The sequence below is a fragment of the Ochotona curzoniae genome, unplaced genomic scaffold, assembly GCF_017591425.1.
Source record: "Ochotona curzoniae isolate NIBS_2020 unplaced genomic scaffold, NIBS_Ocur_1.0 contig_2699, whole genome shotgun sequence".
In the NCBI taxonomy this organism is placed as follows: Eukaryota; Metazoa; Chordata; class Mammalia; order Lagomorpha; family Ochotonidae; genus Ochotona; species Ochotona curzoniae.
The window spans coordinates 3,592,824-3,618,222 of record NW_024465561.1 but is presented as its reverse complement, the minus strand read 5'-3'; the positions used below and the strand labels follow the sequence as shown (position 1 = coordinate 3,618,222).

General features: G+C 55.8%; 3 protein-coding genes across 3 annotated transcripts; 1 reads left to right on the top strand and 2 right to left on the bottom strand.

The window, feature by feature from the left end:
* The first annotated feature begins 289 nt into the window (after window positions 1–289).
* LGALS7B (galectin 7B) lies at window positions 290–2,028 on the top strand. Its single transcript, XM_040976537.1, has 4 exons — window positions 290–304; window positions 620–708; window positions 1,247–1,448; window positions 1,868–2,028. The coding sequence occupies exons 1-4, from the start codon at window positions 290–292 to the stop codon at window positions 1,979–1,981; spliced, it is 420 nt and encodes a 139-aa protein (XP_040832471.1). The 3' UTR covers window positions 1,982–2,028.
* Window positions 2,029–6,671: 4,643 nt separating this feature from the next.
* On the bottom strand, window positions 6,672–14,955 carry LGALS4 (galectin 4). Its single transcript, XM_040976626.1, has 8 exons — window positions 14,848–14,955; window positions 14,538–14,626; window positions 13,082–13,286; window positions 10,644–10,778; window positions 7,898–7,927; window positions 7,601–7,689; window positions 7,061–7,226; window positions 6,672–6,958 (listed from the first exon to the last, which is right to left on the bottom strand). Exons 1-8 carry the CDS (start codon window positions 14,890–14,892, stop codon window positions 6,812–6,814), a joined length of 906 nt encoding a protein of 301 aa, XP_040832560.1. The 5' UTR covers window positions 14,893–14,955; the 3' UTR covers window positions 6,672–6,811.
* Window positions 14,956–16,879: 1,924 nt separating this feature from the next.
* Window positions 16,880–24,345, bottom strand: ECH1 (enoyl-CoA hydratase 1). The gene is made up of 10 exons (XM_040976348.1): window positions 24,240–24,345; window positions 23,871–24,066; window positions 23,663–23,751; window positions 18,357–18,481; window positions 18,199–18,247; window positions 17,995–18,059; window positions 17,806–17,876; window positions 17,638–17,709; window positions 17,272–17,422; window positions 16,880–17,127 (listed from the first exon to the last, which is right to left on the bottom strand). Exons 1-10 carry the CDS (start codon window positions 24,289–24,291, stop codon window positions 17,023–17,025), a joined length of 975 nt encoding a protein of 324 aa, XP_040832282.1. The 5' UTR covers window positions 24,292–24,345; the 3' UTR covers window positions 16,880–17,022.
* Between the last annotated feature and the right edge of the window lie 1,054 nt (window positions 24,346–25,399).

The following is a 25,399-nucleotide window of genomic DNA, read 5'->3' as shown; positions in this document are numbered from 1 at the left end:
CTCCTGCCCTGGCTGGAAGGTTGCTTCTCAGTGGGGCAGTGGCGCGAGGGATCTCCAGAGTGGTGAGCCCCAGGCATGTGGGGCCCAGACCCTTGTGGAAGAAGCAGCAGGACCCAACAGGTGGCAGCGCAGCAGCCGTTCCCGCCTTGCCCCAGGGCCAGGGTCTGTGCCAGGTGTGGGTGGAGGGTGGGGAGGGCGGGCTGAGTCACAGGGACCAGCCCCACTCTGCCGTACTTAAGGCCCCCAGCCATCTCCCGGCCTCCACTGCCACTGTCCTTCCGGCTCCACCATGTCAGGAAGCTCCGTGAGTGTGCAGGGCGGGGTGGGGGCTGGGAGGGTCTGGACAGCCCTGAGGTCTGGGGTCTGGGGAGAGCCTGGCAGGGGAGGACACTGGGAGCCCGTGGGGGCTGTGGTCTCAGCTGGACCCTGCCCAGCCTGGGTGTCCCCTGCTCCATGCTGTGGTCTTGTGGGGCACTCTCCAAGGGGCCTCCCTTGTCTCCCCCAGCCTCCGCTTTCCTTCTGTCTCTCACCCTTCCTACGTGTCCCTCTCTTCCCCGGCCACCTGGCCCTGGCCCCACCCTGGTCTTGCTGGTGACCTGGCCCATCTCCCCCCTGGCAGAGTGTCCCCCACAAGACCTCCCTGCCCGAGGGCGTCCAGGCAGGCAATGTGCTCAGGATTCGGGGTGTCGTCCCTGACAAGGCTGGCAGGTGAGACCCGAGCCTCCCAAGGGCCAGTTGGGGCTCACCAGGCTCCACTGAACCCTGTTCCTACCCGGTGAAGAAGGGACCCTGGAATCGTCCTTACCCCCAGGGTCTTAGCAGACTAGGCCCTTCCTGCTCTTCCAAGACCAGCCCAGAGGCCTCCTCCCCCTTGGCAGCCCAGTAGGGCCCCTCTCCCTAAGACTCTGGGATGTGGGCAGCATGGTTCCATGTGTCCTGGTTCCCAGAGTCTGTGAGCTGAGGGGAGCAGCCCTGAATCCAGGGGCTGCCTGGCTTCTGCAGACCTCATCAAGCCATCCTGGGCATCCAGGGTGTGGGGGCTTCAGGCCCCCAGGAGTTGAGACACCTTGACAAGCTCCCAGGGATCCTGCAGGTGAGGTGCCCAGCCAGCAGCCCTGGCGTGTGCCAAGGGTAACACTGCCCTGGCACCTGAGAGTGCCCTGGAAGTGGGGAGACCCCAAGCCAGCCCGCGGTGTCACAGTCTTTGTTGGGGTGGCTGACCTGGCCCCGCCCTGGCCACTGGCAGGTTCCACGTGAATCTGCTGTGCAGTGAGGAGCAGGGCGCCGACGCAGCGCTGCACTTGAACCCGCGGCTAGACACATCCGAGGTGGTCTTCAACAACCTGGCACAGGGCGCCTGGGGCAAGGAGGAGCGCGGCCCGGGGCTGCCCTTCCGGCGTGGACAGCCCTTCGAGCTGCTGCTCATCGTCACGGGGGATGGCTACAAGGTGTGGTGCTGCTTCTGCTGCTGCTGCTGCTGCTGGTGTGGGGGGACCGGGTGTCCCACAGAGCTCCCGCAGGCGACGGGCAGTGCAGGGCGGGGACCAAGGACAGGAGAGCCTGGGTCCCCAGGGTGGGTGTCGAGTGGGGAGGGGTGGGCGGGAACGCAGCTGTGGACTGCAAGGCTCCCTGGGCAGGGCCACCTGAGCTAGGACCCATTGTCCCGATGGACCTGATGGTCTGGAGGTGGTGTCCAGGCTGGTGGGGGGCGATGAGAGGGATGCTCCGGGTGCCACCCTTAGCTGCCCTCTCCATGGCGCCCACGAGAAGCCCCGCGTCGAGGGTGGGGTACAGAGGCGCCCCGCATTCCCACCTCCCGGGGCCCCTTGAGTCGCTGCGCGGGTCCCAGCCCTGCCCTGTCCCGCAGGCCGTGGTCGGGGACTCGCAGTACCACCACTTCCGCCACCGCGTGCCGCCGGCCAGCGTGCGCCAGCTCGAGGTGGCCGGGGACGTGGAGCTGACCTCGGTGTGCGTGTTCTGAGCGGACTCGGGTGTGGCTGGACCTGCCCGGGCGGCTAATAAAATGTAAACCGGGGACAATTGTGTATGTGTGTGTTTGTGTCCCTTCGTATGCTCGAGGCTTTGGGCTGGGCCGGGAGGTGAGTCCCCTGCAGTGTGTCCGTTGCGGGACTTGGGCGCGTGGGCACCTGCACCTCATTTGTTTCTCGCGCGTTAATCCCGGGGCTCCGGTGGGAACCCGGCTTGGCTTGTGGGCCTGGTGGGTAGCTATGGCTCCACCCTCCCTGTGCCCCTCCTTTCCTCTGATGCCTTGGCACTCTGCTTCCACGGAAGGGCAGGGTGTCAATGTCCTGCCTCCCCGACCCCCCACGCCTCCCCTTTTTGTCCCTCTCACCTGCTAGGCCCGCCAGGCCAAAGTGGGATCCCCCGAAAAGGCCAGATTCCCAGCTTGGGGCAGGTCCCTGCTTGAGCAGCCCCGGGGCGGACTCTGTGGCGGCCGCCCCAGCACGCCTTTCTCCGGGACTCTCTGTCCCTTTTGGGGGTTCTCCATGCAGAGGTGAAACCCCGTTGTTGCTCATTTCCTCCACGGCTCCTCAGCGGACTTCCCCAGGGGCAGTGAAGTGGGCACTTCAGCGCCCACGCGTGGCCGGGGGTTAACTTTCAATTCTCTGGGGATCTCAGGGCTTCCTGGGATGTTAGGGCGGGGACCCGGAGCGCCCTGGGCAGGCTCCAGCACTCGGTGCTTGCACCCGCTGGGATGGGAAACCACCGGGCAGGGTTGGGACCCTGACTTTCCCCCAGAAGCCGCGCCCTGCGGCATGGCCGCCCATGTGCAGTGACCTACTGGAGCTCTGGGATCTGTGCCCTTTTTGTGCTTGGGGATCTGAGAAAGGGTAGATTTTCTAAGTCTCCAGGACTTATTGTTGAATTGAATTTTAATTGCACTGGATCTTGTCATATATAAATATTGTTTTAAATTTAGAAAGGATTGACTTTTGTTTTTGTTTTGTTGTTTTGTTTTGGAAAGGCAGATTTATAGAGGAAAGGAGAGAGAAAAATCTTCCTTACACTGGTTCACTCCTTAAATTGCTACAAAGGCTGGAGCTGAGCCAGTCTGAAGCCAAAATCCAAGAGCTTCTTCCAGATCTCCAAGTGGGTCCAGGGTCCCAAAACTTTGCACCATTCTGGGCTGCTTTCCCAGGCCACAGGCAAGGAGGTGCATGAGAACTGGGACATGAACCAGTGCCTATATACGATGCTGCACTTATAGGTGGAGGATTAGCCAATTAAGCCATCACTCTGACCCCTCTTCTAAATATATTTTTTAAATATTTTACATAACGATGCCCTAGCCTACCTATTGTAGCACTTGGAATACACATGGTGGGGAGCGATGCAGCAGCAGACACTGGTGGTTGGGCCTATAAGGTCAGCCATGCTCCTTAAATAAATAATTTAAAAAAAAATTCCTTCAGGGCTCTGCACGTTAACCTATTGGCTAAAGTCCTCTCCTTGCATATGCTGGGATCCCATAGGGGTGCCAATTCATATCCCTGCTGCTCCACTTCCCATCCAGCTCCCTACTTGTGGCCTGGGAGAGCCGTGGAAAACGGCCCAAAGCCTTGCGACCCTGTACCCATGTGAAGACCTGGAGGAGGCTCCTGGCTCCTGGCTTTGGATCAGCTCAGCTCCAGCCATTGCAGCCCCCTTGGGGAGTGAACCAGCACATGGAAGATCTTCCTGTCTCTCCTTTACTCTGTAGATCTGACTTTCTAATAAAAATAAACAAATTTTAATAAAAGATTTCCTTAAACATCAGAGTGTATACCACTGCTGAGATAATACGGCAGTTTGCATGCAAAAATTTTCCCAAGAATTGATTATGACACTTTTTCCCCATATGGGGAGGAAAGTTAAAACTGCCCAGTCAACTTCTGAGTCCTCCTCAGCTAGTCTGAAGTTCACCAACAGATCCAGCTGTCTAGCCTTTCATTACCGTCACATCTCTTGATCCACTCCAAATAGGTTACAGGCATCACCCCTGAACTGCCCCAAGGATATCATTAACCAGAGGACAGCATCAGTCTAGAATTCCTTCTCTGTGGCCAACTTTGCATGTTGGTGAAACACACGCATCTTGAGAGTGGGGGTGTGTGGTCCCCTGGAGCTCAGGTGAAACCCGTTTGTCCCCCAAAATCACCAGGGAGACATGCCAAAGCTGAAACTTGGTGTCAGTCCCTCCAGTAACCAGTTTTGCAACATTGTATGGCAATGTTTCCCGAGTGACTGTTGCACACCTCCTCCCTGAGCTTGCTACATCAGAAAGTTATGGATGTGGGCCAGAGGTGCCTTGGGGGAGGTGACCAGCCCTCAGCATTGCTCTCCTCCCTGCCCAAAGCTACATCCCTGGCTGCCCTGTCCCATCCTACAAACTCCTTTCCCCCATCCTTGCTCCTCCTCTGGGTCCCTGGTGGCCTAGTGGCTGAAGTCCTCGCCTTGAACATGGTGGGATCCCATATGGGTGCTGGTTCTAATCCTGGCTGCTCCGCTTCCCATCCAGCTCCCTGCTTGTGGCCTGGGAAAGCAGTCGAGGACGGCCCAAAGCTTTGGGACCCTGCACCCATGTGGGAGACCTGGAGGAGGTTCCTGGCTCCTGGCTCCAGATCGACACAGCACCGGCCGTTGCAGCCACTTGGGGAGTGAATTATCGGACTGAATATCTTCCTCTCTGTCTCTCCTCCTCTCTGTCTCTCCTCCTCTTTGTATATCTGACTTTGTGATACAAATAAGTAAATCTTAAAAAAAAAAAAAAAAAACAAAAACTGGTGCTCATATGAGTCCGATGCGTTCAAGGCGAGGACTTTAGCAACTAGTCCCTGGGTCCCTGTTTTAGACTGGCTCCATGACACCCTAGTCCCTAGGCCAAAGCCCTGGGCCTCGTCCTGGATATCATCCCTATTCCTCTGCCCCCACTACCACTACCATCCCTAGACTGTGCCCTCTGCCACTCCCCATGCCCTCCCATGGCAAGGCTTTTTCCTGCCCTGACCTCTCTTCCCGAAGACACCTGGCTAGACTCCCCCTGGGTTGCTGGAATCAGGCCCCTCCCTGCTGTCCCTAGCCCTCAGGGCAGAAACTGAGCTCCTGAGCCTGTCCTACCCAGGGTTCCCCAGAGATGTCCATGCCTCGGCACCTGGGACTTGGTGGACACAGCAGGGAACATGAGCCTGGAGCAGCCACCCGGCACAGCAAGAAGGCCGCTGCCTGCGGGTCTCACGTGGTGTTTCAGAACCCCAGGGGTTGAGAGCAGCTCTGCTTCTGACTCTAGCTTCCTGCTTATGTGCCCCTTGGGAAAAAGCAGGTGATGTTTCAAGCGCTTGGATCCCTGCCCCCCTCATGTGGGATGCCTGGGTGTCCACCTGGCCGAGCCCTGGCTGTTGGAAGCATCTGGGGAATGAACCAGTGGATGGAAGATCTCTTTGTTTCTGCCTTATAAATCAATAAAATTAATAAATAAAAATCCCAATGAGTATTTCTTTTTAAAAAAATGGGTGAACGGATGGATAAAAGAAAATACAAATGAACGAATGGGTGATTAATTCTGCCAGGTTGAGATGATGGCAGAGAACTGGTGACAGCCCAACTGATGAGGCCGTTCACAGATGCTCACTTTCCCCGTTGAGTAGGAAACGGATGGAGGAAAGGGGAACGAGGAGATGGACAGCAAACCGGACAGGGAGAGAATGAAGAGATGGCTGGCTGGAGGGGCGGACGGAACGCAGATGAATGGATGAATGCAATGGAAGGCAGGGCACTGCAAGGAAGGAGGAAAGATGAAGGAATGGATGGGTGACAGTTGGAGGTACAGATGGTCAAGTGAACGGATAGACTGGTCAACAAGAAAGTGATTAAATACTGTCCACAGTCCTCAGGGCAGAAGCTGAGCTCCTGAGTCTGTCCTGCCCAGGGCTCCGCAGAGATGTCCTTGCCCTGGCACCTGGGACTTGGCAGACATGCCTGAGACCGTGAGTCTGGACAGGATGGATGCGTGGATGGATGGATGGATGGATGGGTGGATGGATGGAGGATGGATGGATGGATGGATGGAGGATGGATGGGTGGATGGATGGATGGGTGGATGGATGGGTGGATGGATGGGTGGATGGATGGATGGGTGGATGGGTGGATGGATGGGTGGATGGGTGGATGGATGGATGGAGGATGGATGGGTGGATGGGTGGATGGATGGATGGAGGATGGATGGGTGGATGGATGGAGGATGGATGGGTGGATGGATGGGTGGATGGATGGGTGGATGGATGGATGGATGGATGGAGGATGGATGGGTGGATGGATGGAGGATGGATGGATGGATGGATGGACAGATGGATGGACAGATGGATGGATGGATAAAGTGATAGGTGGATGAATAGAATGACAGATCATAGGGTGAATGAGTGTGTAACCTGCATTAGGAATCTGCCTCTGCCAGTCATAGGCCGTGTCACTTTGGACAGTTGACCTATTTTCCTTTGCCCGTTTCCTCATTGGTTACAAAGGGCGGATAATCGTGGTTCCTACCTCCTGCTCACTGTGAGCAGGAGCTGGATTGGTGCTACAAAGCCCCGAGCCATGAGTGGGACATAACGAGGTTTATTATGATGGGGCAGTGAGGGAGTAAGAACACTTGGATACCTGTTGATAGCTGATGGATGGAGCTCAATGGAGTGGAGGGGGAAGGAATAGGGAAGGAGGGGACAGGAGTCATGTCTTAGCCAAACTTGGCTTCAGACCCAGAAGGGAGTCCCAGGGGACCTTTCCGGCTTCCCAAGCATGGTGGTTTGTGGACAGGTCAGATCTGGACATAGGACAAGGCCACATCGCCCTGGATTTCAATCATGTCCACTTTGTGGAAGGCTGGGTAGCGGTGGGCATAGTCAAAGAGGTGCTGGCCATTGGCATAAACCTTGAAGCGATCAGTGCCACAGCGAATGGACAGCTGCAAGGGAAGCGTGGGTGTGAGGCTGGGGCAGGATGCAGGCTCTGTGAGGCAGGGGGAAGGTGGACAGAGGGACAGTGGAAGAGGAGAGCCCCGACTCACATCAAAGTACTGCCCGTGGCCAAACGGGTTGTGGCCCATCTTCCTCTCCTCGGTTCCCCACGAGCCATTCAGCAAGCTGTTCCGCACCACGGTGCCCTCGTCCATGCGGGGGTTAATGTGCAGAGCCACGTCCCCCGAGGAGCCCACCTTGAAGTTGATAGTAAACCTGGGGGAGGACAGGGTGGGGAAGTGAGAGGGTCTAGTGATTGGGTTGCCAAGCAAGGAGGACTAGGCCCAGGACCCCAGGACTGAAGGAGGATAGGGTGGGAGCCGAAACCCTGGGACCGAGGGAGGACAGGGTGGGGGTCAGGACCCTGGGACCGAGGGAGGACAGGGTGGGGGTCGGGACCCTGGGACCGAGGGAGGACAGGGTGGGGACCGGGACCCTGGGACTGAGGGAGGACAGGGTGGGGACCGGGACCCTGGGTCAGGAAAGAGAAGCTAGAGGCCAGGACCCCAGGTCTGAGGGAGGGGAGTACTGAGGGCTTGGTCTCCCAGTCTGAGGGCAGAAGGCTGCGATCTCCCTCTGGGTCTCTGTACCTCTTGGCATGGTGCGGCACAAAGCCCTTGATTATGATGGTTCTTCGGGCCGTGAGCCCTCCTTGCAGTCTCCCCTTGAATGGCACTGGCTGTAGGAAGAGAACAGGGCAGCCCCCCTCCTCTCTCAGATAAAGGAGTCAGTTTCAGAGAGGCCCCACCTTCCCGGGAAACATCCTGGGCCTGCCCAGGCCCCAATCCTGACCGCCAGTTCCACCCCCTCAGCCCGCACAGTGGCCAGTCCCGCCCCTCCTTTTCCCACCCACCCAGCCCCATTCCACCCAGGCCAGTGCACCATACCGGATTGAAGGTTGGGGGTCCCTCCATGGTCTGCGGAGAGAGGAAAAAGCCACATGATTTTGAGACATTCCACAGCACATCCAGCCCCACCCTCCTCCCCCATCCCCGGCCGCGCAGGCCTGGCACTCACAGGCAGACTGTGCGGCATCGACGGTGCATTGTGTCCATGACCCTGTGTGGAGAGGACAGAGAGAGGCCGCAGTGCTGAGGGGCAGGGACCTCCAGCCACCCTGGGACCTCCCAGGCCACCACGCCGCCAAAGCAGCTACTTACACCGTGGTGTGGGTTCATCGCGGGCCTCTGTGGGTACAGAGAAAGAGAGAAGGAGGTGAGTGACAATGAGTGGCCTTCCCCAACCCCCTACCACACACAACCAGGTGAATGATGGCCAGAAAGGAACTCGCCACGTTTAGCGATGGTCCCAGCTAGATGAGCCACACCTCAGGCCTTTAGGACAACAACAGGTGGCAGGTAACTTTGGGCACTGGTTTATGCCCTGCCCAGGCCCTCACTTGCCTCTCACCTGTCTTGCTCCCTGACAACTGGAACTTTCTCAGCACTTCCTGGTATGTGGGACCATAGACCAGCCTCTTCTGGTCTCCCCCAGGATGTTTCTGCCCCTCTCTCTCTCACCTCCTCACAAGGTCTTCCTCCAGCCTGCAACTGCATCCTTTCACTTCTAACTGTTTACTCCTCAAACGGCCTCCATGGCTAGGGCAGGGACTCTATCCAGAGCTCCCACACGGATGCAGTGGACCAAGCATCTGGGCCATCTTTTGCTGTTTTCCCAGATACTTTAGCAAGAAGCAAGATAGGAAGTGGGGGCAGCTGCGATTTGAACTGATGTGGGATGCCAGCATCGTAAACCAAGGCTCAACTGCTGCACCACATCGACCCCTCTTCTCCTCATCCTCATGAACTCTTTTCCACGTCCATGTTGGCTGTCAGCCAGCTTCCCCGAGATCCCTTTTAAAAGAGTTTCCCAGGAATAGGTGTTTGGCACCATTTGGTTAGAGTGCCATTTGAGTTGCCAGATCCCACAGTGGACTGCCCACTTTGGGTATTTTTCCTCCACTTCTTGCCCGTTCCTCTCACTGTGCACCCTGGGAGGCAGCAGAATCTGGCTCAGATACTTAGGGCCCTGCCACCCACCATGGGAAACCTGGATGGAGTTCCAGGTTCCCAGCTGTGGCCTGGCTCAGTTCCAGCTGTTGAAAAAAAGAGTACCTAGAAAAAACTCTATTCCTCTGCCTTTCAAATAAAATCAAAATAAAGAACAAACAACTTAAAAAACAAAAAAAACCCTGCATGTATGTGAAAACCTCCCCTACTACCCCATACAAGTTTTATGTAGGGCCTTAAAATATTCATAGAAAAGTGTGACTTATGAGAAAATTAGACATGAAGTTGAGTATTTCTTTTTTCTCTGCTAAAACAAAGCCTCCGTTTATTTCCATCCTTCCGTGCGTTTCTTGAAGTGTTGCCGTGGTGTTGGTGTGGACGTGCCAGGCGTGTCTGGAGGCAGAAGAATGGGGGCACAGACCCCGCCTGCCTCTGAGCGCAGGCTCTGCCAGTGCCCAGCTCCATGACCTTGGCGGGCAAGTAATTACAGCCTCAGCTCCTGCAAAGTGGGCTGGTGACCATGGCCCGAGGCTTCTAGGAGAGCTGAGTTGAAGGAATTAGGTTGTGTGAGGCTTCAACGAGTGTAAAAGGGGACCTCAAAATGGCCATAGTTGGGGGCCGGTGTGGTAGCCAGACAGGTTGATCAGCATCCCAATATGGGGGCCATTTGAATCCCAGCTGCTCCATTTCCCATCCAGCTCCCTGCTTATGGTCTGGAAAAACAGCAGAGGATGGCTCCTGCCATTGGGCCCCTACACTCACATGGGAGGTCCAGAAGAAGCACGTGGCTCCTGGCTTCAGATCAGCTCAGCTCCAGCCCTTGTGGCTACTTGAGAAATGAACCAGTGGATGGGAGATTTTTCTCTCTGTCTCTCCTTCTCTCTCTGTATGTAACTCTCTCTTTCAAGTAAAAATAAATAAATCTTTTTTTAAAAAATTAGCTTATTTTGGTATAGAATAGCTTTGAGATCCACACTGGGCTTTGGCATTAGATGCACACTCCCCATGGGAGACACTGTGGGCAGTTTGGAGTCTGTTGGGGAGTGTTCATGGCTATCTGTCAGCTGTGTACCCAGAAGTGGAATTTCTGGGTGTCAGGGCACGTGGTGGCTCAGCTGTCACAGGCACTGCACCCCTTGTGCCCTTGATGGCTGTTGTGGGTGGCAGTGCCAGCTGTCCTCCATGCTGGCCAACCTGTAGTATTGTGTGCCTTTTCTCCCAGTAAGCACATGCGGGCAGGTACAAAGCGGCATCTCCCAGGTGAGTAACGAGGTCAAGTAACTGCCTGAATTTGTTTGCTGTTGGCAAAGCCTTTCACCTTCATTGCCTTCACTTTCTGCCTTGGTTGACACACTTCCTCCTCCTCCAGGAAGCCCTTCCTTCTCTGTATCCTGCTTTCCCCACACCCCTGCCTATTTGTGCCCATCCCAGCCCCCACCCTACTGCCTTGTGTCTCTCCCCAAGATAGTCCCAAATCCTTGTGGCTGCCACTGTCTGGTGATGCCTGTCTTCCCCGTGGGCTGTTCTGGTCACTGCTGGGTCCCTGACATTGCCCAGAAAAAGGACAAGCACAGGGCAGGGGCTTGGGACAGGAAGGAGAGGAGGGAAGTGGGGCACCACACACCTGGTGTGGGGTGGGGTGGCCTCCCAGGAAGTTGATGGCCTGCAGCACCAGGTCCCCGTCCACGTGCAGGTGTGTGACCATATGCAGGGGCAGCCGGTGTTTGAACTCGTAGAAAGGGTTTCCATTCACTATCACCTGGAAGACAGGGGTTGGCGAGGTCACACTTGGCACTTTGGCCTTAGAAAGTGGAAGCAGAAAGCGATAAGCAGGGAACTTTTCTTTATAATTTATTTGAAAGTAAAAGTTACTTTCAAGAAGGGGTTGGGGGAAAGAGAACAGGTGCTGGTTCCCTCCCCAAATGGCCACAAAGGCAGGAGCTGGGCCAGTCTAAAGCCAGGAGCTTCTTCCCGGGCTCCCAGGTGGGTGCAGGGGTCCAAGCACTTGGGCCAACCTCTGCTGCTTTCCCAGGCCACGAACAGGGAGCTGGATTGGAGGTGGAGCAGCCAGGACTTAAACCAGCACCCACATGGCATGGCTACACTGCAGGAAGCAGCTGTATCCACTTGACCACAACAGTGGCCCTTATCTTTTTTTTTTTTTTAAGATTTCTTTTTATTGCAAAGTCAGATATACAGAGAGGAGGAGAGACAGAGAGAGGAAGATCTTCCATCCAATGATTCACTCCCCAAATGGCCACAACAGCCGAAGCTGAGCTGATCTGAAGCTGAGAGCACAGAGCCTCTTCTGGGTTTCCCACACGGGTGCAGGGTCCCTCGACTGCTTTCCCAGGCCACAAGCAGGGAGCTGGATGGGAAGTAGGGCTGCTGGGATTAGAACTAGTGCCCATATGGGATCCTGGTGCATTCAAGGCAAGGACTTTAGCCGCCAGGCCTGCTTATCTTTTTGATTAGGATTGAAAGTTTTTGACCTCAGACTCAGGGATCCTGAAGGCCATGGTCAGAAGTCAAGCTGAGGTAAAAAAAAAAAATCCATGTGTAAGTGGGGGCATGCAGAGTAGGGCTGGAGAATGAGAGAGCCAGAGCCAGGTAGGTAGCCTCCTACTCTGAGCCTGTGGCCTGGGGGCTGGCTCACCTCTGGGTGGGAGGGAAGGCTGGGTCCCAGGGACACAGAAGCGTGGGCGGGCGCCTGGCCCTGCTTACTGCCCTTGCAGCACTGCAGGGCCCCACAGTTTCCACGCACAGTGCTAAGCCACTGCTTGGGTCAGAAGGTGGCTGCATGGGACCCAGCACTTCCCTCGTGGCAATGGAGGGATTTGGTGTAGGAGGATGAACCCCTGCCTGGGCTTCTGGCACCCTATGAGTGAGGGTTAGTCCTGGCTGCTTCATTTCTGATCCAGCTCCCTGTTGATGCACTCAGGAAGGCAGCAGAGGATGACCCAAGTGCCTGGGCCGCTGCACCCCACGTGGGAGACCTGGAAGGAGCTCCGGGCTCCTGCCTTCAACCAAGCCTTTTGGGGAGTGGGGCCTGGCCACACTTGGGGTCAATGAAGACACACCTACAAGTTGTGAGTCCATCCCCTGCAGGGGGACATTTCTGATCCTGGATTCCAATCGCCCAGCCCCCAGAGGAAAGCACAGACTGTCCACTGGGCAGGAAGGGACAAGTCACCATTCCAAGAAGGCTCATGGTTCGTCCAGTTGGCGATTGTGACAATGCACTTTTAAGAATGGAAAAGATATGGGCCTGGCACAGTAGCCTAGTGCCTAAAGTCCTCTCCTTGCACACACAAGGATCCCAAATGGACACCAGTTCGTATCCTGGCTGCTTCACTTCCCTTCATTTTCCTGCTTGAGGTCTGGAAAAGCAGTGGAAGGTAGTCCAATGCCTTGGGACCCTGCACCCAGGTGTGAGACCCAGAAGAAGCTCCTGTCTCCTGGCTTAAGCTCAGCTCAGCTCTGGCTGTTGTGGCCACTTGGTGAGTGAATTAGCAGATGTGATAGAAACCTTTCTCTGTCTCTCTTTCTGTAAATTTGACTTGCCAATAAAAATAAATAAATCTTGGGGCCTGGTGCTGTAGTCTAGCAGCTAAAGTCCTCGTCTTACATGCACAGAGATCCCATATGGGCATCAGTTCTAATCCCAGCTGCCCTGCTTCCCATCCAGCTACTGGCCTGGGAAAACAGTGGAGGATGGCCCAAAGCCTTGAGACCCTGCACCCACATGGGAGACCTGGGGGAGGTTCTGGGCTCCTGACTTTGCGGCCACTTGGGGAGTGAATCATCAATAAATATAAAGTAAATCTTTAAAAAAAAAATGGGAAAGATCTGGGCTTGACTCTGAAATGCTGAGGCGGAGCCAGGAGTTGTGGAAGGGAGCAGTGAGCTGGAGGGAGGGGACAGCTGTGGCAGTGGGGGTACGGCAGGCCGGGGGTGGGGGGGGCGGCTGAAGGACCTGGTTTACAAGAACAGAGAGAGCTTAGACTCAGGTAAACAGGCAGGAAGGGCGTGTGTGAGGGGGAGGGCCCTGCCAGTGCCCACCTTGTAGTGCTCAGCCGTCACAGTGAAGAGCAGCTCGAAGGGCTTGCCCTTGCTGAAGGGCATGCTCAACTTCCTCTCCTCACTGCCCCACTTGCCACCCTGCTGCGAGTTGAAGACCACCTTGTCCCAGCCGTCGAAGCGGGGGTTGAAATGGAAGGCCACGTCCGCCCCTGGGTCCTGCCCCATGACGAAGTTCACAAAGAACCTGATGGAACACCAAGGCTGGGTCCACAGGGGGCCTCCGCCAGGAAGTCCTCCTGGAGCCACAACTTCCCCCGTCCCACCCCCGCCCCTCCATCACCGCGTCCCCCGCCCCGGCCCAGGAGCAGCTCTGAGGGTGACCCAGGGCCAGCACTGGCCCTTCACCTACCACCCCTTCGTGGATAATGGCCACCTTCCCGCCTCATCTCTGCCCCCAGCTTCAAGAGCCAACTATTCCTATGAGTGCAGCCTCGGGCCAGGCCCCTGCTCCCTGCACCTGACATTGGTCCATTCGGGGTTCCCCATGTGCAGCCCGGGGGTCCCGTGGACACTGAACCACTACCCACTGCACCAGCCTCCAGCAAGTAATCCCAACAGCAAAGGCACAGGGACTTGGCCCTGGCTGTTGCTTCTGCCTGCAACACCTTCCCGTTAGCTGTCCCCAGGGCTCCCTCCCCATCTTCAGGTCCTGGCTAAAATATTCCCTTCCTGGGATTGGGGTAGGGGCTTTCCAGCCAGCTCCCTGCTAATGCACCTGGGAAAACAGCAGAAGATGGTTCAGGTGCTTGGGCCCCTGTACCTATGGGGGAGACTCCTGGCACAGTCCCAGCCCTTGTGGCCATTTGGGAAATGAACCAGTGGATGGAAGATCTCTCTTTCTTTCTCTGCCTTTCAAGTAAAGGACAATAATGAAAACAATACCTTTGTTTTCTTGCCCGCCTAATTTAAAGGGGCGATGCCACCCCATCCTGCTATGTTTAATCCCCATTTCCCTTCATGCCTTATCTTTCTTGAAGACATTTGTTACATCTAACACTCATCATCATCAGAGCAGGGGTCTGTCCTATTCTTGGTGCCCGGGCCCACAAACAGGTGGGTACTGGATGAATAAACAGAGAAGAGCCCCAGGAGGTCAAGGCCATCGTTAACACCAATTAAGCTACATCCCAGCCTGCTTCCTGATTCTGTTTCTGGACACCTAGGCCAGAGCACAATCCCAAGTTTACAGAGGAAACTGAAGGACAATGGAGCCTGGCACCTCGCCTAGGCACGCCCTGGCGGAGCTCTGCGGGGCCCGGCACTGCCACCACACCCAACCATCCGAGTCCAATGTCCCAACTCTGGGCCAGAACTCCTCACGCGATGCACTGTCCTTGTCACCTCCCAGCCCCCTGCCCCGGACCTGAATCCTCAGCTCAGGAAGAAGGGGTGGGGAGCCCCCCAGAGCCGAGCCAGGCAGTGGCCAGGACCTTACCTCCTCATGTGCTCGCTGGCCATTCCTTGGATGTAGACGGACATCCCCACGCTCAGCCCACCTGGAATGGGCTTCTTGTAGGGCAGCGTCTGCAGAAGGGGCCGGGGAGGGGGTCTCAGAGACTGCGAGCCTGCACCCCTCCCCACAAAGCTCCCCCACCCCGAGTCCCTTGGGTGGGGGCAAGAGGAGGGTTTGGAATGGGAGATTCAAACAGTCCAGGCCTCAGGGCCCTGCTGGGCCAGAAGGCTGGGGGTCAGCGTGGGGATGAGCTGTGCATGAGGGTCAGGGAAGAGCCAAGCTGGCATCTCACCGGGTTGTAGGTGGGCTGGTAACCTGGTGCAGGGACGTAGGCCATCTTGAGAGGCTGGCTGGTGGCTGAGCTAGGGAAAGAGCTTCAGGAGTGTGAAGTGGTGGTGGATAGCAGGTGGCCAGCAGCTCTTATAGGGCAGGGACAGGGAGTGGCTGTCAAGGGAGGGTCAGTAGAGTCCCTCTTCAGGGGCATCCCAGGTTCAATTCTGGCACACCCCGGACTCCCTACTCTTTATTAGCATCCCCCGAGGTGCTTCCCTGGGCCCTCTGCAAAGAGGAAGTATCAACAAGTGGACTTCGGCCCTGTAGGGTCTTATCATAGTCATAAACCCCTGTTGGCAGAGGGAGGGTGGGACGAGTGGGCAGGGCAGGGCAGGGCTGCAGCAGTGGCCCCTGGCCAGGTGGGCAATGGAAGCAGGTCAAAGGAGGGAGGTTCCTGACTCCAACATGAACTGTGAAAGGACGTGGATGACTTGCGTGCCCGCTGCACGGACAGCATGCTGTACAGGGAATGGCTTAGGTGCTCCAGTTGAGAGCCAGGGGTTCTGGGATCAAATCCTGCCTCTGCCATCTTATGGCTGGGTGACCTTGGGTCAGTGCCCTTAATCTCTATTTGCCCATTTGCCTACCTGTAAAATGGAGACAGTGATCATATTGGCATCAGGGGACCCTTGAAAGGCTCACTGAGTTGATACTCGGTGGTTGGCACTTGGTGCAGCTGCCAAGAGTCTGTTTGGAAAGCTGGGCACTATAATGCAGTGGGTGAAGCCACTGCTGCTTGGGGACACCTGAATTCCATTTCAGAGTCTGGGATTGAGTTCCGGCTACTCTGCTTCTGATTGAGCCCCCTGTGAGTGCACTCCAGGAGGCAGCAGATGACTCAAATGCTTGGAAGACTTGGATGGAGTTCTGGGCCCCCAGGTTCCACCTGCCCCTGCTCTAGCTGTTGCAGTTTGGGGGAGTAAACCCACAGATGGAAGACCCCCTTTCTGTCTTCCCCCCATCATCTTGTTGCTTTGCCTTTCAAATATATGAAAATGAGTAAGCACTTTTTATTTAAAAAAATTTTTTTTAATTTATTGAGAGTCACACTGAGGAAGACACACACACACACACACACACACACACGAAAGAGAGAGGAAATATTTCCCATCTGCTGGCTCATTCCTCACATGGCTGTAACAGCTGGACACCCGGGGCTGCGTCAGGCAGAAACTAGGAGCCAAGAGCTTCTTTCAGGTCTCCCATGTGGGTGTCAGGGACGCCAGGGTCTTGGGCATCTCCTGCTGTTCCCCCAGGCATATCAGCAGGGAGCTGGATTGGAAGTGGAGCAGCTGGGTCTTGAACTGATGTCAATTTCATACACTGCAGCCACAGATGGAAGCTTCACCTGCTATGCCATGGTGCCAGCCCCATATCCGAGTGCCTGTGTTCAGGTCTTCATTCCACTTGCAATCTAGCTTCCTGCTAACACATACCCTGGGAAGCAGGAGGTCATGGCTCAGATGGGTCCCTGCCAGCCAGCGGGGAGCCTGGGCTCCTGGTTTGGTTTAACCCGGCCACGGCTGTTGCACGCATTTGAGAAATGAAGTAGCAGAGGAACAGAGGGAGGATCTGCCTTTCTTTTTCTCTGCTGCTCTGGCTTTAAATAGAAGTAAATTTAAAAAGTTTAAAAATGAAGAGATAACTCAGAGGATTTGGCAGGGTGTAAAAAATAATTTGCGCACAAATAAGCTCTGGAGTGCCCTCCCAGAAGGCACTCATGGATGTGTGGTCTCACAAACCCAGGAGGCTGGGACCTTACACAGAGAAATGAAGGAACTAAAAAAAAAAAAAAGAAATGAAATGAAGGAACTGGCTCCTGCAGCTCCACCTGCCAGCCAGGAGGGATCTCGGGAGCCCCGCCCCAGAGCCCTTAGCACCCAGATTGGGCATGCCATGCACGCCGCCCATTCCCATTGGCCAACCCTCCTGGCAGCCGGGACCAGCGCTGCGCCCCGCCCTGCCCTTCCCACTCCGCACTCCGGCACCGGTTCTGTTCAATGCTCCCTTTATTGCAGGCGCAGTGAAGATAAGGCTAGGGCCCGAGTCCCCTCAAGTCACACAGTGGGAGAGTCGGGGGAGGCAGCCCGGAGTCCCGGCATGCCTCCTCACCTGCTCTCCCGCGCCAGGGCTCTCAGAGCTTGGAGAAGGTAACGCTCTTAAGATCCTTCTTCTCCATCATGGCCTGCACAGACTTGGGGATGTCTTGGGTCTGCAGCATGCTCATGTTCCAGGACGCCTGGACACGTGGGAGGGAGATGCGTAGGGGATTAGCAGTGCATCCATCAGCAGACCGGGCGAGTATGCCGCTGATCCCAGATTGGCTGCCCTGGGCCCGGGACAGGGGGCGTGACTGATCGGCTGGAGGGAGGGAAACCCTTACCATGTAGTTGAGGGCTTCGGCCACCGAGTGGTCCCGGGAGTAGACCAGGTTGATCTTGGTGCCCTGCACCGCCACAGGGCTCTTGCTGGAAATCTCAGCCGCCAGGGCAAAGGCTGCGTCCAGCATGGTCTCCTTGTCCGGGAACACCCGGCTGCCCGGGAAGGAACGGGGCAGAGGACTAAGACAGACTGCTCTCCGACCCTCCTGCCCACAGCAGGAGGCAGAAGACTTGATACCTTCAGAGTTGGGTGCAAACCGCCTCGCATCCCCACCTTCACCCCAGGAAAGAAATGACCACTAGGGAGAAGGGACACGCCTCGGGAAGTTCAGCTCCGAGAGCCCCTCCCAGACCCAGCTGGGCCCCACCTGACCAGCCCGCTGCTCAGGGCTTCGTCAGCCATCATCTTGCGGGCGGTGAAGGCCAGCTCGTTGACCAGACTGCAAGAGACACGTGGGCGCATGAGAAGGGGCCTGTCTGGGGGGGCGGTCTGTGGATCCCTGGAGGCTCCCTCTCCGGGTCCTCGCTCTGCCCACCTCTGGTTCCCGATGACCTTGGGCAGCCGCTGCAGCGTCCCCACATCAGCAGCCAAGCCCACATTCACCTCCTGTGGGAGCAACGGGTACTGGCAGGGTCTGGCTTCAGGCAAGGCAGTCCCCACACATCCCCCACCAGCAGTATGCTCCCTCCGGCCACAGAATGAAGGAGCTGGGTGGACACCTCACCTTCACCTGGAAGAAGGCATCCTGGGCGCAATAGCGGATGTCACAGGCTGTGACAAGGTCCACACCTGGGGTGGGGTACGGGCAGGGACACTGAATGACCGCGAGGACCACTCACTGGCCCCTGGATGTGAGACTGTGTCTTGGGGCAAGGCCTGGTGTGGGCAACGTGGAAGGGCAGCACCCTGACCAGCGGAAAGCACTCACCTCCACCAATGCAGCCCCCATGGATGGCGGCAATGACAGGTTTGGGGCACTGGAAAGGAATGAGAGGAAGAGATGGGGGTCATCACTGGGGGAGGGAGTGGGGTCAGTGCTGGGGGAAGGGAAGCTGGTGGGACGGCCACCCCCATCCCCATAGTCACCTTCTCAATGACGTTGAAGGCCTCCTGGTACCTGCGGATGAGGTCGTGGAAGTGCCAGCTGATGCGGGCCACATCATCTCCATCCGGCTGCCAGGCATCCGACGCGAAGTCCATGACGTCGAGGCCTGGCAGGGAGGTGGCAGGGGGCTCCCCTAGTCTCCGGCACACACGCTCAGCCTACTGTCCCGACCAGTGGTCAGGGCAAGCTCCAAGTCCCCAAGCCACCACAGTGGAGAGAGCAGCTCATACGGGACACAAAAGGGGCTGCAGGCTGGGTGTGAGACCAGGAACAAGAACGGGAGCTCAGCTCTGGCTCCAGTCCCAACCATCCCAAGATGTGGTCCTGATACCACTGCTATTTCATCTTTTTTTTTTTTTTTTAAAGACTTTTCAAAAAATTATATTGAAAGGGTCAAATTACAGAAAGAAAGGAAGAGAGACATTTTCCATTTGCTGGTTCACTCCCCAAGTGGCCACAATAGCTGGAGCTGAGCCAGTCCAAAGCCAGGAGCCAGGAGCTTCTCCCAAGCTTCTGATGTAGGTGCAGGGACCCAAGGCCTTGGGCTTGCATCCTCCGCAGCTTTCCCAGGCACATTAGACGGGAGCTGAATGGGAAGTGGAGCAGCTGCATTCAAAGTAGCACCCACATGGGATGCTGGTGCCACAGACAGAAGCCTACTAGGACCTGGCAGCAGTTCCATGATCATTTTTTAAGATCCACTTAGAAGGGCATGATAGCCTAGCAGCTAAAATCCTCACCTTGAATGCACGATCCCATATGGGCACCGATTCTAATCCTGGGTGCTCCACTTCCCATCCAGCTCCCTGCTTGTGGCCTTGGGGGAGGGGGCGGGGAGCAGTCAAGAACGGGCCAAAACCTTGGGACCCTGCACCCGCGTGGGAGACCTGGAGGAGGTTCCTGGCTCCTGACTTCGAATCGGTGCAGCACCAGCTGTTATTATGGTCACTTGGGGAGTCAATCATCAGATGGAAGATCTTCCTCTCTGTCTCTCTTCCTCTGTGTATATCTGACTTTCCAATAAAAATAAAATAAATCTTTAAAAAAAAAAAAAAGATCTTAGAAGACAGTGAGAGAAAGGGAGAAACAAAGATCATCCATCACTCCCCAAATGGCTGTGACAGCCAGAGTCGAACCAAGCAAAGCCAAGAACCTGTGATTTTACCCGGCTCTCCCACGTGGGTGGCAGGGACCCAAGCACTTGGGCCAAGTTCCGTTGGTTTCCAAGAGTATTAGCAGGGAGCTGGCGAAGGGATGAGGCAGGAAGCAGCTGGGACTTGAACCAGCGCTCACGTGGGATGCCAGTGTTACAGGTGGTAGGTAGTTTAAGCACTGCACCACAACACTGACCCCTGTCTGAAGGGTTACGGGAGGCACAGCAAGGGTGGGCACCTTGAGCTCAAGGTCATGCTACCTTGTGAGCCGCACGACTGGGGCTTCAGACCCAAGGGTCATGCGGTGGCTGACCCCCGGGGGCTGTGCTGCTCTCCTCACTCTGTTAACCTTGGATCAAGGGCCTGAGTAATTGAGTGGCTGATGCAGTGTCTGTGGCCCCACCTTCAACACAATCCTCAACCTGACTTTTCTGACCCCAGCCATGCTTTGACCCCTCCCACCCCTGCTAGTGTGTCTCTCACACACAACCAAGGGGCAACCTGCACACAGCTTCACAGGAGTGTAGTTCTTTACAGGAGTGGTGGGTGGGGAGGGCCCTGCCACCCATGTGAGGGACCCAGATGAAGTTCTGGGCTCCTGGCTGTGGCTGGCATTTGAAGCAGTAGAAAGAATCCTGATCTTTTTCTGCCTCTCAAGAAAAAGTAACTTCTTTAAACAAGAAGCTACATTTTGTAGTGGAGGGAGGGGATAGTGCTTAGTGAGGGCGGGCTCTCTGGGATGCCAGCACTGCCAGTGCGAAGGTCTGGCTTGCATGACTATCACCCTGGAGGGGGACAGAGAGGGGATGTTGGTTTGTCTGGTTCAGGGTAAGGCCAAGGTCAGAGCAGGGATGGAGGCCGAGCCTGGGGCGCCTGCAGACCACAAGGAGGATGACCTGTAGTAGCAGGAGGCATGGGAGGTTCCAAGCCCATCCCACTGTTGTCCTCATCCTTCTAGAAAGTCATGCCCACCTGCTCTCTGTCCTCTGAACAATGCCAAATAACAGACTGAAAAAGGCACATGCTGGCCAAAGCCACAGTACTCAGGGGCTTCTCCATTTAAGTGAGGCCAGGGCTGGTCATCTGGTCAAGTGATTAAAGCTACTGGCTGCTATCCCCATGAAACACATGGGACAGCTGCAGCTCCAGTCCAACACCAGCTTCTGGCAAAAGTGGTCATGGAGAGGCATCAGTGGGGACTTGAGTGACTGGATCCTGACTCCCAATTTCCGCCTTTGTCCCCTTTGGCCAATGTGGGCACTGGAGTGTGGATGAGTGGATGGAGGAGCTCTGTTTCTCAAATAAAATTATTTTTTAAAGATTTATTTATTATTTTTATTAGAAAGTCAGATATACAGAGAGGAGGAGAGACAGAAAGACCTTCCATTCATTGGTTCACTTCTCAAGTGGCCTCAATGGCCAGAGATGAGTTGATCCGAGGCTAGGAGCTTCTTCAAGGTCTCCCACACAGGCACAGGGCCTCAAGGCTTTGGGCAGTCCTCGACTGCTTTCCCAAATCACAAGCAAGCAGGGAGTTGGGAAGCAGGGCAGCCAAACACAAACCAGTGTGACCTTTAGTCACTAGGCTATTGTGCCGCACCCTCAAATAACTTTAAGATTTTATTTTTATCATAAAGTCAGATTACAGAGAGGAGGAGAGACAGAGAGGAAGATCTTCCATCCAATGACTCACTCCCCAAGTGAGCACAATAGTCGGTACTGTGCCAATCCAGAAAGCCATGTGCCAGGAACTTCTTCTGGGTCTCCCATGCGGGTGCAGGGTCCCAAGGCTTTGGGCCGTCCTCAACTGTTTTCCCAGACCACAAGCAGGGAGCTGGGTGGGAAGCAGGACTACAGGCATTAGAACCAGTGCCCATATGGGATCCCGGCACATTCAAGGCAAGGATTTTAGCTGCTAGGCCACCACACCGGGCCTGCAAGTAAAAGGTTTTAAAAGTTAGCAACTCAGAGCCTCCGTGCTGGTGCACCTGAGATGCTGGCATCTCGTGTGGTTCAAGTCCCGGCTGCTCCACTTCCAATCCAGCTCCCTGTTACTGCGCCTGGGGAAGCAGTGGAGAATGACCCAAACAATAGGCTTCAGCCTGGTGTGGCCATGATCTTGGCCATTACATGAACCAGAGGATGCAAGCTCTCTTTCTAACTCTTCCTTTCAAATAAATACAGAGCTTTGTTTGTTTGTTTGTTTTTAAGTTAAGAATAATGGTTAAAAGACTAAAGGCCAGGGGATCGTGGCCAGGCCATGCATGGCAGGACTCCCTTGGTGACCTTGGCCAGGTCACTTTCTGCCCAGACCTGTGAAATCTTCTCTGTTGAATGCTGGGGGAACCCTTCAGGAGGCCGACCACGAGGCGTGCACACATACGGCTGGAGCCACAGAGGCAGCGGGAGCCATGAACTGCACACGCTGCCATCACAATAACCCCTGTGGCTGTGTGCCAAGTCTGTGCCTGTATCTGCCTGCTTGCACCTGGTGTTGCCACACCTGTGAATCATCCAGTGAGCTCTGCCAACCCAGAACAAGGTCAAGCTGCATCTTGCAATATCTCCTCTGCTCTCACTGGCCTTTCTAGTTTCTCTGCCGTACTCCTGCCTGGACCTGTTGTCACTGATGCTAGGAAATCCCTTGCAAGAAAGGGCTCCAGAGTACGGCGCCAGGCATCCCACTCAAGGCAAGAATCAATCATGGCGGGGTGGGCATCTGGCACAGGGGTTATGATCCTGCTTGGGGCAGCTGCTTCCCCTAGGGAAGTGCCTGGGTTCGAGTCCCGGCTCTGGCTCCGAGTCCAGCTTCCTCCTAATGGATAGCCTGGGAGGCAGCAGAGGATAGCCCAAGAACATGGACCCTTGTCACCAGGTAGGAGACCCAGATGCAGTCTCCTGGCTTTGGCCTGGTCCAGCCCTGCCTGACTGCTGTGGGCATTTGGGAATGAACCCAGGAGATGGAAGGGCTCTGTGCCTGCCTTTTGAATCAACAAAGATAGAGCCCAGAGCAGTAGCCTCATTTTGCAAGCACCAGATACCCCTATGGGCTCTAGTTCGTGTCCTATATGCTCCATTTGCCATCCAGATCCCTGCTTATGCCCTGGGAAAGCAGAGGAGGATGGCTCAAAGCCTTGGGACCCTGCACCCACGTGGGAGACCTGGAGAAGGCTCCTGGCTCCTGGCTTTCTGGCTTTGGATCGGCGCAGCCATTTGTGGAGTGAATCAGCAGATGGAAGATCTTCCTCTCTGTCTCTCCTTTTTATATATCTGACTTCCCAATAAAAATAAAATAAATCTTAAAAAATAAACAAACTCCTGAACAAATCTCCTACTGACTTTCAAACCATGCATGTAGCCCAGCACAAGAAAAAATAATTCCAGGGATTGGAGCTGTGGCATAGCAGGTAAAGCCACCACCCTCAACATCAGCATCCCATACAGGCGCCGTTTCAAGTCCTGGTTGCTCTGCTTCCCATCCAGCTCCCTGCTAATGCATCTGAGAAGGCAGAAGAGGGTGGCTCAAATGCTTGGGCTCCTACCACCCATGGAGGAAGAAGCTCCTATTGTCAGCCTGGGCTAGCTTCGGCTGTTGCAGCCACCTGGGGAGTAAACCAGCAATGTAATATCTTTCCCTCCCTCTCTTTCTTTTTAACTGTGTCTTTCCCATAAAATTTACCAGTGTTGGAAGAAGCCAGAGTTTGCACAACACCCTATTGCTACATACCAATACCTAGAGACAGTGCAAACTGCCTCAACACACAGGAACAGGGAATATACGAACCAGATTCTAAAGGGCAGAGAATAGACAGAGCGACTGCAAGATGGCCTGGATGATGTGACATCAGCCCTTACAAAGGGAAAGGAAGCTTGGGGACAGAAAATGGAAAATGCTAGGGACCGAGGGTGTGACCCACAGTGATGGTCTCTCCGAGTATGTCTAAGTGTGTTGTTGGGCAAGGGGCAGGGAGGCAGGGAAGGAGGCATCCTACCACGGGGCTGTCAGCCCATTTCTGTCTCAGTGGTTTCCATTAGGCCTCGGGGTGTGGGGTGTGAGCTGGCAGCTGCTGACACCCCTGCTGAGGCGGCCTGCTTGGCCAGCAGCTGGGGAGGCGGTGAGCAGCCCCCCTTACCTGCTGAGAAGATTTTCCCTGCCCCTGAGATGACCACCGCCCGGCACTCGGTGTCCCGCGCTATCTTGTTGAAGCACTCCACCATCTCCCTGCAGAAGTTAGCAAGCAAGAAGACCGGTGTCTGGGGGGTGGGGGGTGAGGATCCCACTGCACAGGCCCTCCGCGCTCCCCCTTCTGCAGGCAGGCCTCCGGGTTCCGTTTGTCACACCTCCAGAAGGCCTTGTTCATGGCATTCATCTTGTCAGGCCGGTTGAGCTGCACATGCAGGATGTGCTTTTGGGTGGCAGTCACCCGGAGGGACTCGTAGCTGTGGTCTGGGGCTTCGCCGGGGGCCGCGGAGGGCTGCCCCTCCTGAGCCGACGTGCCCAAGGGGCGCGGGCTGGGGCTGAAGGGAGCTGTCAGTCCTGGGGAGACAGAGCAAGCAAGCGCCTTGGATGGGGGACACAGGCCCCATGGAGCCCTCGGCGCTCCCACATTCCACGACTGGGCCTGTGTGAAAGGGACCCCGGGAGGGTCTCCCCGTCCTAGATCCGTTTGCATAGCGCGACAGATCCCCACAGGCCAAGAAATGACTCACGTCGCATCAGCAGGCCGCGAAATCCGCGAGCGGTCGCCATCACCGCCGCCATTGGAAATGAGTAGTAGAAGTCAGCCAGCGGGAGGAAGCCAAGGGGCGGGTACAGACGGAAGCCATGTTGAGAGAGGGCACGGAAGGCGCGCCGGGCCAGCAATGCAGTGCTCCTCCGCCATCTTTACTAAGGGAAACCAGAAATAAAGCCCCAGGCGGATTGGTCCTGAGATTTAGGAATTCAGACCCTTTGCCCCACAGGGAACCGAGCCGGAGAAACGGCTCACGTGGCTGCGTGAGGCTTCCGGCTAAAGTTCACCACAGCCTATGTAAGTTTAACCGGCAGCCTCCCAGGTTTGTAATCAGGCCCTTGTAATAAAACTAAATCAGCTAGGGACTGGGGTACAGGACATCCCACACCACCACAGGGTGTCAGTCTCTTTTGCACCCAGATTTTAGGGGAGAAAGTAGTTCGACACAGGGCTCCACATGGCTGGGGGCGATTGCAGATGTTCGTCACTTCTCACTCCCGGACCTGGTTTTCTTTTATTTATTTTACTTTTATTAGAAAGTCAGATATCCAGAGAGAAGATACACAGAGGAAGATCTTCTGTCCAATGATTCACTCCCGAAGTGAGCGCAACTTCTGGGTTTCCCACATGCGTGCAGAGTCCTAAGGCTTTGGGCTGTCCTCGACTGCTTTCCCAGGCCACGAGCAGGGAGCTGGATGGGAAGTGAAGCTGCCGGGATAGAACCGGCGCCCATATGGGATGACTGTGCGTTCAGGGCGAGGACTTTAGCCGCCGAGACCGGGACCTGGGTTCTGGACCAGTGAACTTGAAAGGAGTCTTCCAGACTGGAAAGTCGGACAATGGGAACTAGCCGACTGTCATGGTGGAAGGGTAATGGAACATTCTGAACCCCTGAATTAGGTTCAGCGATGTGACAGGATAAAGGCTCAGGACGACATGACACGTGGATGGCCCAGGCTGGTGAGATGTGTGGGATGTGCTGCTTGTGTATCAGCCCTGCATGCAGCCTCCCAACCGCCCAGCAACGAATACAGGTAACTGGGAATGTGTGTACCCAGCTGCAGGTAACTGCTGAGGCTGCCTATATGTAGGCAAGTGTTACACTGCTGTGAGAAAAGCAGCCAGTGATCGGTGAGC

Bases quoted from the DNA above. Each gene is read 5' to 3' on its own strand.
- LGALS4 (XM_040976626.1), bottom strand. From the start codon at position 14,892: ATGGCCTACGTCCCTGCACCAGGTTACCAGCCCACCTACAACCCG. The intron at 13,287-14,537 runs GTAAGGTCCTGG...GTGTTCCATCAG, and splicing joins GCCAGCGAGCACATGAGGAG to GTTCTTTGTGAACTTCGTCA. The intron at 7,227-7,600 runs GTACAGAGACCC...GTCCTCCCCCAG, and splicing joins GTGCCGCACCATGCCAAGAG to GTTTACTATCAACTTCAAGG.
- ECH1 (XM_040976348.1), bottom strand. From the start codon at position 24,291: ATGGCGGCGGTGATGGCGACCGCTCGCGGATTTCGCGGCCTGCTGATG. The intron at 24,067-24,239 runs GTGAGTCATTTC...CTGTCTCCCCAG, and splicing joins TCGCGGCCTGCTGATGCGAC to GACTGACAGCTCCCTTCAGC. The intron at 23,752-23,870 runs GTGTGACAAACG...TAACTTCTGCAG, and splicing joins ATGAACAAGGCCTTCTGGAG to GGAGATGGTGGAGTGCTTCA.
- LGALS7B (XM_040976537.1), top strand. The intron at 709-1,246 runs GTGAGACCCGAG...GGCCACTGGCAG, and splicing joins GTCCCTGACAAGGCTGGCAG to GTTCCACGTGAATCTGCTGT. The intron at 1,449-1,867 runs GTGTGGTGCTGC...CCTGTCCCGCAG, and splicing joins TCACGGGGGATGGCTACAAG to GCCGTGGTCGGGGACTCGCA.